Source organism: Chionomys nivalis, chromosome 7 (genome assembly GCF_950005125.1).
Source record: "Chionomys nivalis chromosome 7, mChiNiv1.1, whole genome shotgun sequence".
NCBI classification, from domain to species: domain Eukaryota; kingdom Metazoa; phylum Chordata; class Mammalia; order Rodentia; family Cricetidae; genus Chionomys; species Chionomys nivalis.
Window position 1 is genome coordinate 87072179 of NC_080092.1, and position 12544 is coordinate 87084722.

Genomic DNA, 12544 nt, shown 5'->3' on the forward strand with positions numbered 1-12544 from the left:
ATTCCCTGGACTGACACGGTAAAGGGAGAGAACCGACTTCTACAGGTGTCCTCCAGCTCCTCATGCACAGCCCCCATCCCACCCTCCTCTCTGCAAACAGAAAATGTCTTTAAAAAACCACTTAAAAACAGCAAAAAGAAAGTCCAATAAAGTAGCTCACTCACTCACTCTCTCTCTCTCTCTCTCTCTCTCTCTCTCACACACACACACACACACTCCAACAAAACTTTTAGATATTTTCTTGTAAGATTTATATCATTAGTGTGTTTTGCATACATATGTGTATGTGTACCATGTGCATGCCTGGTGCCAGAGGTCAGAAGAGGATGTTGGAGTCCCTGGAACCGACATTATGAATGGTTGTGAGCTACTATATAAATGCTGGGAATTGAATCCAGGTCCTCTGTAAGAGCAACAAGTGCTCTTGACCACTGAATCATGCCTCTAGCCCCTAAATTCTTATGTTTTTAGTATTCTTGTGTTTCTGAAAATTACCTAGCAATAGAAACAAAAGGATTTCAGGAGTAGCTAGGTAAATCTAGGGAACTACTTGGCATGAGTTTAAGAACTTGTCATCAGAAGGATATGACTGCCAATGAGTTCATATCGATTTCACCAGGATGGCCCCTGGACCAGTGTCTACAGTATGTCACCACAGGAGGGGATGGCCTGGCAGCTAAAGCTACAAGAGATGTTTTTCGCTCTTAGAGCTCCATAAGACCTCATGAATTTTTAATCAAAATGTGATCCTTCAAGTGGCTATTTAAATGTTAATACACTTTTATAGATCCTCTTAAGACAAGTGACAATATGTAAACGGAAGCAGGAAATTAATCTCAAACCATTCTTTACACTGGCAGCATTTTCAGTAGGTTGCTGTAAATAGCCCCTCCCCCGTGAGGCCAGCCCCCAGATAAAAGCATTGTCCGATCCTACAAAGTACTAATGGTGCAATTTTTCATGAAAGGAGGAATAATTCCCACTTCACTTTCAACAAATTCTTCCTGTTACTGAACACAACTGTTTTCCACAGATGACTTGATTTAATTAAGCGGCACACAGGTCAAATGTGATTAGCTTCTTTGCGGGGGTGGGTGGAAACTGCTTCCTTCCTAGCTTATATTGAGCAGTTAAAAATCATTAGTTAGCTTACTCTTCAAAATACTGGAACTGTGGGAAGTAAGTGCACATCTGCTTCAGTAAAGACGCCAGTACTTAATCACTACCAGGAGGTGGGGGTTAGTGCAAAGTGTTACATATGAATTTTAACTCAATATAAAAAGGTCACAATAATTTCTTTTGGAAATCCTAACCAGGTTTCCAAACAATACTAATGGCACACATTGCCTTTGACAACTGTCATATTAAGTGACCAAAACTTTACTTTTTCCAAAATGGGAGTTTTGTTGTCTCCTCCCCCAAATTTATTGCCTTTTTTAAAGATTTATTTATTTATTATATATACAGTATTCTGCCTGTATGTATGCTGAGCCATCTCTCTAGCCCCCAAATTTATTGATTTGTGTGTGTGTGTGTAGGGGTGGATCCCCTGTGCATCTGGATCCCCCTAGAACTGAGTTTTAAGTCATTGTGAGTCACCTAACATGGGTACTGGAATGCAAACTCCAAGTCCTCCAGAACGGACCAGTAGTACATAGGGCATCAGATTTCCAGGGACTGCAGCGATAGGTCTCTGTGAGTCACCCAAAGTGGGCACTGGCAACTGAAGTGCTCTTAGCCAAAAATCATTTCTTGAGTCGCTTGCTATCTCGTTGGTTTTGGTTTTGTTTAAAAACAAAACACACAAACAAACAATAAACAAGCTAGGTGGTGGTAGCACATGCCTTTAATCCCAGCACTTGGGAGGCAGAAGCAGACGGATCTCTGTGAGTTTGAGGGTAGCCTGATTTACAGAGAGAGTTCCAGGATAGGCTCCAAAGCTACAAAGAAACCCTGTCTCAAATAAGTAAATATAAATAAATAAAAAGAAACAAAACAAAAGTAAAACCCCAACCAAGTACTATGGGCACAGGCTGGTTCAGGCCCCAGTCACACATGGGATCTGGCTCGCCCCCCACTGCAAGGAAGGGCAAGGGAAAAGCTTGGATGCCAATCACATGGACTAGGGCTTGAGTCTCACCTAAATTTCTTCATCTACGCAAAAGAGAATATACTATCTTTTTAGAGAGGACTTTCAGAAGCTATCTTTTCTCCTGTTCTGGCTACAGCTGCTATAGGAAAAGGCCGAACAGATACCCAGAAGCCTACTTCAGGATGAGGCCTAGATAGAATCAGATATTCCTGGTGGCTTTGTTGTGTTTTATTTCTGTTTTGCTGTTATTGTTGTTTGAGACAGAATGCCATGTATTACAGGATGGACTCAAACTTGCTTTGTAGTAACTTGCTCGAACTTCTGATTCCCCTGCCTCCATTCCCAAGTGCTGGAATTGTAAGTACACACCTTCACTCTCGGGTCATAGAGTGTTGGGGATTGAATCCAGGGCTTCTGGCACACGAGGGAAACATTCTCCCTCCTGAATTATATCCCTGGTCCAGTCTGGTTTTATACCACTTACTATGTTCCACGAAGCCCACCTACAACTTAAGATGGAATCAAGAATGGATTGAGAACTTAAAAACTTATATGAACTAATCAAATATTTCAAATTGGATTATTCACCTTTATATTAAACAGAAAGTTTCTATGACAATGACTAGGCAGGCAAGGGGCACCCTGAAAAGCTGAGCGCATGTGTAGTCCAGAGCTGAGACCTAACCCATTGTTATGCACCAAGACCTAGCCTGGAAGACCAACAGATGAAGAGCAACTAGAAGCCTGACTCTGCCTTGGGAGAATGTATGGATAAGGTGACAATGCCCAGATGGAGACAGATGTTCCACAAGTGGCACCTTAGCCTGAACACAGACAGCTACATGCTGTTAAACCCTAGCAGTACTCAAGGACAAAACAACAAAATGACAACAAACATGACAAACTTATAGGGTCTCTGTACAAGACCCGCCAGGAGCTCAGGGGGGCTGATTTCCCAATCTCCAGATTTGTTTGGGAAAGGCATCTACCATCACCACTATTGCTCAGAGGGGTGTCAAAAGAAAAGACAGCTCATTCCCCAAAAGTTCCACTGAAGAAGGAAGGGGAGAGGAGGAAAGGAGGAGGAAGAGGAGGAAGAAGCAGAGGAAGAAGAGGAAGAGGAAGAGAAAGAGGAAGAGGAGGAGGAAGAAGAAGAGGAGGGGGAGAAAGAGGAAGAGGAGAAAAGGAAGAAGAGGAGGAGGAAGAGGAGGAGGAAGAAGGAGGAGAAGGAGGAGGAGGAGGAGGAGGAGGAGGAGGAGGAGAAGAAGAAGAAGAAGAAGAAGAAGAAGAAGAAGAAGAAGAAGAAGAAGAAGAAGAAGAAGAAGAAGAAGAAGAAGAAGAAGAAGGGCTATGAGTGTATTTCTGTCAGTCATTTCTCCTTAATAAACCCCAGGGCCTTGGTAACTGCCCCATTACAGCCACAGAAAGCATGTGGTTTCACACAGTGGCTCCAGAGGTACTGGTCTTGACTCAGGGGCTGTGTGAACAGGGCACCTGATGCTTGGAAGGTATTCTAACTTCATTTCTGTTGCTGTGACAATCCCCTGACATAAAGCAGGGAAGAGAAGGTTTATTTGGCTTATAATTTCAGGCTGCAGTTCATCACGGCAAGGAAGCCAGGGTGGGAACACAGCAGTATAGTCAGGGACAAAGAGTCCATGCACGTTCCTTGCTTGTTCAGTTACTACTGAGCTAGTTTTCTCTATTCTGTTTGTTCGTTTGTTTGTTTTTCAAGACAGGGTTTCTCTGTAGCTTTGGGTTCTGTCCCAGAACTAGCTCTTGTAGACCAGGCTACCCTCAAACTCACAGAGATCCGCCTGCCTCTGCCTCCTGAGTGCTGGGATTAAAGGCGTGCGCCACCATGGCCCAGCCTAGAAGACAGTACTTCCCACATTCAGGATGGGTTTTCCTACCTCAATCAACAATTAAGACAACCTCCACAGATGTGCCACAGGCAAACCTGATCAAGACGATTCCTCATTAAGACTCTTCCTAGTTGAGTGTCACAACAGCCTAGAAGGTATTAGAGTCCTAAGACCCTAGCTCAAGGACTTGGCTCAAGGTCCCTGCTCTGAAACTTTCCTGTCCTTTAACCATGGCAGGGCTGGCTCTCCCTCTGAAAGTGAGCATCGACATCCAGGAACAAAACTTGAAAACTATGCTTCACCACCGCCTGACCTCTTTATTTTCTTAAGGTTTTCTTTTTTAAGTTATTTTTATGTGTATGGGTATCTTGCCTGCACATATGTCTGTGTACCCACACGCATGCAGGGACTACTGAGGTCAGAAGAGGGCACTGGTCCCCAGAACTGGAGGTAGAGAGCAGCAAGTGCCCTCAGGAGCCATCTCTCCAGCCCTCAGGAGGGATTTTTCAAAAGGGCACAGCAGTCCCACAGGAGGAGCTTCTATTAAAGCTTCGGCTTGGTTGTATTTCCCATGTAAGCAAGCTCCTATTTTCACCTGTAGCCAGCTTTAGCAAGTCACCCCAGCTTTTAATTTACCTAAAAGGGAAGGTTCTCTTGAGCGCAATGAAATCCAAAACCCCAAACTCACAGTCACATGGTCAAGAGTGGACCACATATAGGATAGCAGTCCCATGGGGTTCTATCACTTAGTAACAGGACTGCCACCTAAGGTTTGGGTGAAATGTACTCTATTGTTTGCACAATGTGGAAAGTAATCAACCACAGTTGCACGAACATGCCACTGTTTTTGAAAAACACCTAAATGCATTCCTTTATGTTTATTTCTGTTTTACCATCATACAGGCATCCTTCAAAAGTTTGGAAAAGCCTAATTTGATCAAATTCAAATAACCCCATAGGCTTTATATTTGTCTTTTTGTTTTTTGTTCCTTTCTTTGGTAATGTTTTCTCCCTGTTACACAAGCAGGCAGAGCTCTACACTTTGCCCTGAAAGGAATTAAGTAAGCTTCAAATGGATTAAAACCAGCAAGGCTTTATTTAATCTGCAGAGCTGAAATGTCTCACCCCCAGCTCCAAAAAAACAGGAAAGAAGCCCAAGACTTAGGTCTCCAATTAACACACAGGCTAACCAAGCAGTCCTGTGTACGCTGTGCGGTTCAAAGTCACAGGGACACTCTTGGGTGCTGCAGCGTGCTGTGCCCTGCCCAGTGCCCTTTTCTTAGACATTTCTATTACCCACGTCAGGGCAGTGCTGAAATTTGAGAAGCTGCGAGCACGTGAGAAACCTCAACAGACAGATACAGATCTACAGTATTTACCTTTAAAAGCCCAGCTCTCAGAAAGTTTGTGCTAGCGGATAATTTAGAGCTTGGTACTAATCAGTTCCTGAAGAGACAGAGAAAAAAGGGCAGCAGAGTTCATGGGTCAGAGTGCATTTGTACACTGACAGAGTGAAGATCTCTCAGCTACACAGCTGACACAGCAGTGGCACGTCTTTTAATGTGTGTACCATACTGTATCAGATGGGGGCAGGGACAGAATAAACAACCTTGTACCAGGTTACAACGAATACACTACTTTCAGAGTCTAAATCTCTTTAGCTTGTTCTGTGTACCTCACCAATCCCAGCGGGACTCAGACTGATCAAGGTGCAGACAAAACTCAGGGGTTACAAGTGATCTCCTCATGCAGCGACCAGGTGGATTTGTGTCTTTCTCGAAGATCAGTATGTGTGCCCTGTCAGCTCAACCCTGCTAGTGGGATGCCCAGAGCTGCTGAGTGTAATCACAGAACACTCTCTTCATAGGAACCACTATGAGTCACTGAAGATTCAAAAATAACGACTTCATTAATGTGGTGAAAGTGGTCGACAGAGCTGTTCTATATCTTATAAATTCTACAAAATATTGACTTCAGACACATGCCATTCTCCCAGAAAACTGTTTACTCCCCACTACCCTGCTCCTGGGCCACCTTGGGAATAATATTAAACATGGTTTAAGGGAAGGGGTTCCTTGAGAGAGACACTAAAACTGTGAGCTGAGTGGGCACAAGCCTGTGAACTCAGCATTTGGAAGGCTGAGGCAGGAGGACAGACAGTTTGTTTGGCCAGGCTACTTAGCAAGGCCCTGTCTCAAAAAGAAAGGAAAGAAGGAAGGAAGAGGAAACTGGTGAGGTTTTCCCTGTGTGCCAACAGTTCTTCCTGTCCACCTGGTTCTCTCATCTTTTGTGTTTTACTAAATTCTTGCACACTACTCTTCATCCTTTGAAGCCATGTGTTATAAAAGACATAGAAAGCTATGATCATTCTCATTATTCTATTTATATTCCTTCCACATTATGATCAATCTTCTATCACAAGAGTAGGCACAAATATTGTCCATGGCATGCCTAAACCCTCAGACCCTAGAGCTGTGCTCCAGTAGACGGACTTGCTCCTGAATACTGCCTTCAAATGTGTGTCCTCATCTTCCAAAGCCTCAAGACCCACAAGAGTGTAAGGAAGTTAAAGATGCAAGACATGTAGGTCAAAGATCTTACAACTTAGAAGGTGCAGCAGATGAGGCTGGGGTATAAGTGAAGACAGCAGCTTCTCTTGGAGTCAGAGCAAAGACAGATGGACACGTGGGGCCCATGAGAGCAGAGTGCAGCTAAAACCTAGCTCACTGCTTCATACCCAGGCAAGGGCTATAACTCACACAGGCCCTATCAGCTGGCTTGAGGGTGTCTTGGGGCTGGAAAAGACCCTGTAACAATCTGGTAGACTAGAGTTAGGAGAAGGAACCTAGATCTATTGTCAATCAGTTTCCTACGGTGTCTGTAAAAACACAAGTCACTTGGCACATATGTTTGTGTCTGTGTTAGGGAGGCTGAGGCACGAAAATCATGGGTCTACAGACAAACTAGACTACAGAGAAGCCCGAGAGCAGCCTGAGCTACACAGCAAGACTATGTCAACAATAATGAAACAGCAACAAAATTAAAACAAGAGAAAAATGGTTGGTGAGATGGCTCAGTGGACAAATGCTCTTGTCATGCAAGATTAAAGATCTAAGTTCAAGTCCTAGAACTCATATAAAGGTAACGGAGAGAACCAATCCCATAGAGCTGCCCACTGACCTCACTCAGCATGAACATCCCTCGCCTGCCCTCCAATTTCTCCCTCTGTGTCCCACTCCCACAGAGGCACACACGTAAGTTTTTAAAAACTAGACAAATAATAAGAACGAAACCCACACTCCACATGATAGGGTGGTTAGGACTCAGCTTCTTCTAGGCAAAAGACTTGGTGTCAAAACTACAGCGAGAGAACACCCTCAGCTCCTCTCTCGTCAACTAAGAGTTACCTTGGTGATCAACATAAGGCTTGAAGGCCTGAAGGATTTTTGGCACAGCCACACCCATGTCAAGTTCTGTCAGCGTTAGCTCATTCATAAAGTAGGGGAGCTAGAGGAAAAAAAACAAAAACAAACAGTAAATGAGACAATTAGTAAGCTGGTAACCACGCTAAGGTCAACCAGAGTTCCACATACTGTCTGAGGAGAGAGAAGGTGAGGGGTGGGGGTCACATCTTCATGTACAGACCACAGAGGCAGAAACAAGTGAGCAGACAAACGTTATACTCTTGTAAAGCAGGAGGGGACAGAAGAATGTGGAACTGGTGAGGAATGGCCATCTTAGTTAAAGAGGTGAGGAGGCACCAATAAGGAGCCACATTTGACCTGAGACCTTTCAGGTAGAAGACACACGTTACACAGGAAGAATGGAGAGGAAGAAATTGTTACATTTCTGGCAGGCAAATTTACCGCAAGATTAAAAATAAATGGGAAAACCAAAACTAAAGCCCAAACCCCAGCTCTACACCCCTGACACTGGCCTGCCTATTTCCATCATCCTCCAATGCACCATGGCTCCAGCTACTCTGCAAGTGCAGGACTGTGCAGACTGCCCGTGAGTCTGTGTCCACGGTCTCTCTAGCTTCAGGTTATATGTGGTCATCAGGGCACACCAGTGGCCAGGGGAGGGGCAGCGCAGGAAATGTTAGCATCTGTCCTCACCCTCCAGTGAAGTCTGACCTCCTTCAAGACAGGCAGCTCTCCTGCCAGAGGACTGGTAAACTGCTCTCCACCTTTGCCCCTTCAGAGAGGGCCACAGCCCCCACCTCTGCTGGCCCAGGCAATCTGCCGTCTCCCTTTGGGTATCTGTGTCTCCTCTGGCTGATCATCTGTTTCCTGGATCTGACTAATCCCTCCAACTCTATCAGCAGGAATTCATCAAGAGGAAATGACGTAAGAGCGCTGCTGTCCTCAGAAATCCCTAAGCCATCCCAAGATCACACTATGAACTTATCTATACTTCCTCTGGCTGGGTTTGTACTTTCTTTCTCTTTCTTTTTTTCTTTTTCTTTCTTCCTTCCTTCTTTCTTTTCTCCCCCCCCCCCCTTCTTTCTTTCTTTCTTGACAAGGTTTCTCTGTAGCTTTTGGTGCCTGTCCTGGAACTAGCTTTTGTAAACCAGGCTGGCCTCGAACTCACAGAGATACGCCTGCCTCTGCCTCCCAAGTGCCGGGATTAAAGGTGTGCTGGTGGATTTGTATTTTCTTAATCTTCAAGTCATTTGTTATTTTAGTGTAATGGCTCTCGCTCTCTGGATCTCAATGTGACCCTGGTTGGCCTGAATTCATAGAGATCTGCCTGTCTCTGCCATCCAGTGCTAGATCCAAAGGCATGTGCTACCCCAGCCAGCTTAGCCGAAGATTTAAATTGATAGCTAGTTATCAATCTCTACCTATTCATTGAGTAACCAATACTTAATCTGTACTACCACCTATAAATACGAGATTCCCACCACACTGGAATCTACATTGTAATGTTTTCTGCCAGCATTAAACTTTTTAATATTCTTTTTTCTTTCTCCTTTTTTAAATTTTTTTTTATGATTTATTTATCTTTATTTTATGTGCATTGGTGTGAAAGTGTCAGATCCCCTGGAACTGGGTTTTCAGACAGTTGTGAGCTGCCATGTGGGTGCTTGTAGCGAGCTGCATGGAGCCACACCTGATGGCAATGTAGAGAGCTGGGTGGAGTCGCACCCGATGGTGCTGGCTTCCTCCCTCCGCAATCCCGAAAGCGAGTGCTCTCTGTGATAATCAACTCCTATGGCTAAAGCCTGACTTATGCTATTATCACGCAATGATTGTCAGCTGCTTGCATATGCGTGGACCTATGGGCAGTACCCACCTGGCAATCTGGGGTTGGCGGCCCAGTGCCTACTTAAGGGCTGGGAGAGGTTTGCCCAGAGAGAGAGGGAGAGAAAGAGAAGGGAAAAGATTGTTGTGAATAAAGTCCTGAAATAAACTGCTTAGCAAGAAGAGCTCCGGTGTTGCACGTCTTCCTTGCTGGACAAGGGGGCCGTGACAGGTGCTGGGAACTGAACCCAGGTCCTCTGGAAGAGCAGTCAGTGCTCTTAACTGCTGAGCCATTTCTCCAGCCCCTCTTTCTCTGTTTTTTTTTATGGGCTTTGTTTTGTTGTTTTTGAGGCAGGGTCTCATCATGTAGGCCAGGCTGGTTTTGAGCTTGCCTCGTGCTTCAGCCTTCTGGGAGCTGAGGCTGTCAGTCATGTACCATCACGCTTGGCTATGACATGGCTTTATAGTTCACAAGTCCTTCCTTGTTTTCTCCCAGCACAAGCCTCTTTTTTTTTTTTTTAAAGAATTTTCAAGACAGGGCTACTCTGTGTAGCTCTGGCTGTCCTGGAACTCATTCTCTAGACCAAGCTAGCCTTGAAACGGGAGATTCACCTGCTTCTCCCCCAAGTGCTGGGATTAAAAGTATGTACTACCACCACCAGGCTTCCTAGCACAAGTTTAATTATGAGTATATTTTTCTAGTTGCATGTTAGACAATATTTATAAAAATTAAGATTTTTTTTGATGAAACACAAATCAAGATTTCCCACACCGAGGTTGCAGCTGGCCAGATGTGGATTTGCTGCTTCCACGGTGATCTCTACAGCAGACTCTCTGCAGAAAATGTGTCTGGTTTCATGTAGTCCAGCTGGCCTCAAACTCACACTATAACTGAGGATGATCTTGAGTTTCTGAGTTTCCTGCCTCCACCTCTCAAACGCCTGGGCGCCACCATGACTGAACCTGGAGCTTCTTGAGTGGTAGGCTAAACATGTCCGGCCCTCGGTCACACTTTTCTGAATTGGTCTAATCCCTATCTCAGACACACCCCCTGAAAAGCATTAATGTGAACGTGGTTGACTTCCCTATCAACTTACAAAACGTTACTTGGCCAAGCAAGTATGCCACATCTTACACACTTGCCACAGTGCTTTCTCTCAAGAGTCCAGCACTTCAGCCTGCCAGGTTAGAGAGGCCACGGGGCTAGCCAAGACACAGCCACCTCCAATGGTGTTTCTATGGGATCAAGTGTCTGACACCATAATCCCATAGATCATGGGAACCTAATTGTTTCTTTTCTTCCATGTCACACCTACCCCACCCTGCATCCTTTGGCTGCTGGAAAGACAAAGGAAGACCTAAGACAGGCCTTGAGACAAAAGCAGGACCCGAAGGCACCAGGACCTGAGGAGGCAGCACTGTGGGTGTCAGGTGAGCTGGCCAGCAGAGCCTTCTGGGTCTGCCTAACCCCAGGCTGACACATCTCTTCACTCAGTTCTCTCCTCAGTCAGTCTCTTCCCAATCCTGTGTGCCACTCAACCAGAAGCCTACAGGACCCACATGAGACAGGAACAGGCTTGTGTTCCTTACCCTCCCACGTAAACTCAACTGGGAAGAGAGCAGTGAGGTGCATGGGCTATGTTCTGGTTTGTGAGTGATCATCAGGCTGTGTGTAACGATAGCAGCTGCTGACGGGCATTCCCAAGACAAAGAGTTTACTTGCTGTTGGGGCAGAAACTCTGCCCAAGCCCACATCTGGGTACCAGATACCATCTCCGACTGACACAAGTCACCACTGTGTGCAACAGTGGCAATCCGGGATTGCTTTCTGCCCATTTGTTCTCTGGGTCTCCTCTGGTCTTCAGGGTACTCCACAGAGCAGATCAGAAGAGGGTGGGGATGAGGGGAAGAACAGTAAGAGAAGCCCTTCAAGCCTGACCTGTGGTTCTTGCTCCCGTTTTAATGCTTCAGTCCTTCTGCCCAGAGAAAGCAGGAGATTAAACTGGTAAACTACAGGGGCTTACGTGACCAATGGAAGCAGAAGATGTCCCTAAACTTTCTCTGGAATGAGGGAGCCTTCATTACTCCCTGGCTGGGAGGAGGCTGCTGCCTGCTTCTGGAACTGGTGAGCACCTATCTGGGACTCAGGCATACCCTTCCCTCTTCCTGCTCCAGGGAAGCACAGCCCTCCAGTCCTCGAGAAAGGGGCAGGACTGCCCCTCTATGTGACTTGACCTGAGATTCCAGTTTCTATTGTTTCCAAGGTAACAAAGAGGTCAAGTGTACTTTAGGTGGCTGTTGACATCTTCCTCCAACAAGGAGGGACCCTGATGACTGCTGTTTCCCATACAGCTGGCAGGGGTCAGGTCAACCCACCTTGAGGATGCCAGCTGGCTGACACATGTTGAAGGCCCTTCCAAAGACCTGCTCTAAAATCTCTTCAGGTCAGAAGCCAGCCTCTTCTCCCCCCCCCCCCCCCTTTCTCTCTCTGACAGGGTTTCTCTGTGTAACAGCCCTAGCTATCCTGGAACTAGCTCTTGTAGACTAGGTTGGCCTTGAACTCACAGAGATCCACCAGCCTCTGCCTCTGCTAGGATTAAAGGCGTGCATCATCACCACTCAACCAGCCTCTTTTTCTTTACTGGAAAGCTGGGGAAGAGCAAAGACTTGTCTGTAGAAAACAACCAAGCAAAAAAAAAAAAAAAATATTCTGTTCCTTGTCCAGAGGAAGAATCAAAACCAAACTGAAGCTGCTTTGTGTCCACATCTTTCTTTAAATCTAAGTTTACCTTATTCTGAAGTTTTCTTGACTGGGGGGTCTTAAACTCCCTGGGAACACGTGTGAAGCATCACGTCAGTGTACGCTCTTCTATGATGATCCATAGGTTTCTGCTTCTCAAAGGAATTTATGGCCCAAAATGCTGCAGAGCTGCTGATGTAGGCTCCTGATCATGGGACTCTCGGTGAAGACTCAGGGACCAAAGTGCTCTCCCTGGGCCTTCAGCAGGCCAAAGACTTGCTTTTTGGGACCACCCCATATCTCTGATTGGCAAACATGTCCTTTAATGGCAGTCATGAGGAATCCTTCAGTAACTTAAACTCACTTTCAAGAAGACCCAACACTAGGAGTGTTCTTTCAGCAAAGAGAGAGTCCAGTACAAAGAGACATCTGGCCAGAAGCAACAGTCAGTGGCAAACTCATTTAGAGTGAGCACTCACTGTCGTAACAGAGAAGGAGGGCAGCTGAGAAAGGGTCCTACGGAGTTCAGAATTTCCATGTGGCTTGACCCACTGCAAAACTGGGCGGACATTTTAAGTTGTCTCTAACTCAGATTCGCTAC

At 45.7% G+C, this 12544-nt stretch overlaps 1 protein-coding gene across 5 annotated transcripts in view; it reads right to left on the minus strand.

The window, feature by feature from the left end:
* Tex2 (testis expressed 2) overlaps positions 1–12544 on the minus strand; it is a 117366-nt gene that overhangs the window by 18060 nt on the left and 86762 nt on the right. For all 5 annotated transcript variants that reach the window (XM_057775740.1, XM_057775743.1, XM_057775742.1 and 2 more), the window contains one exon: positions 7365–7464. In XM_057775740.1, coding sequence (XP_057631723.1) covers positions 7365–7464 — 100 coding nt within the window. The remainder of the gene's footprint in view (positions 1–7364; positions 7465–12544) is intronic.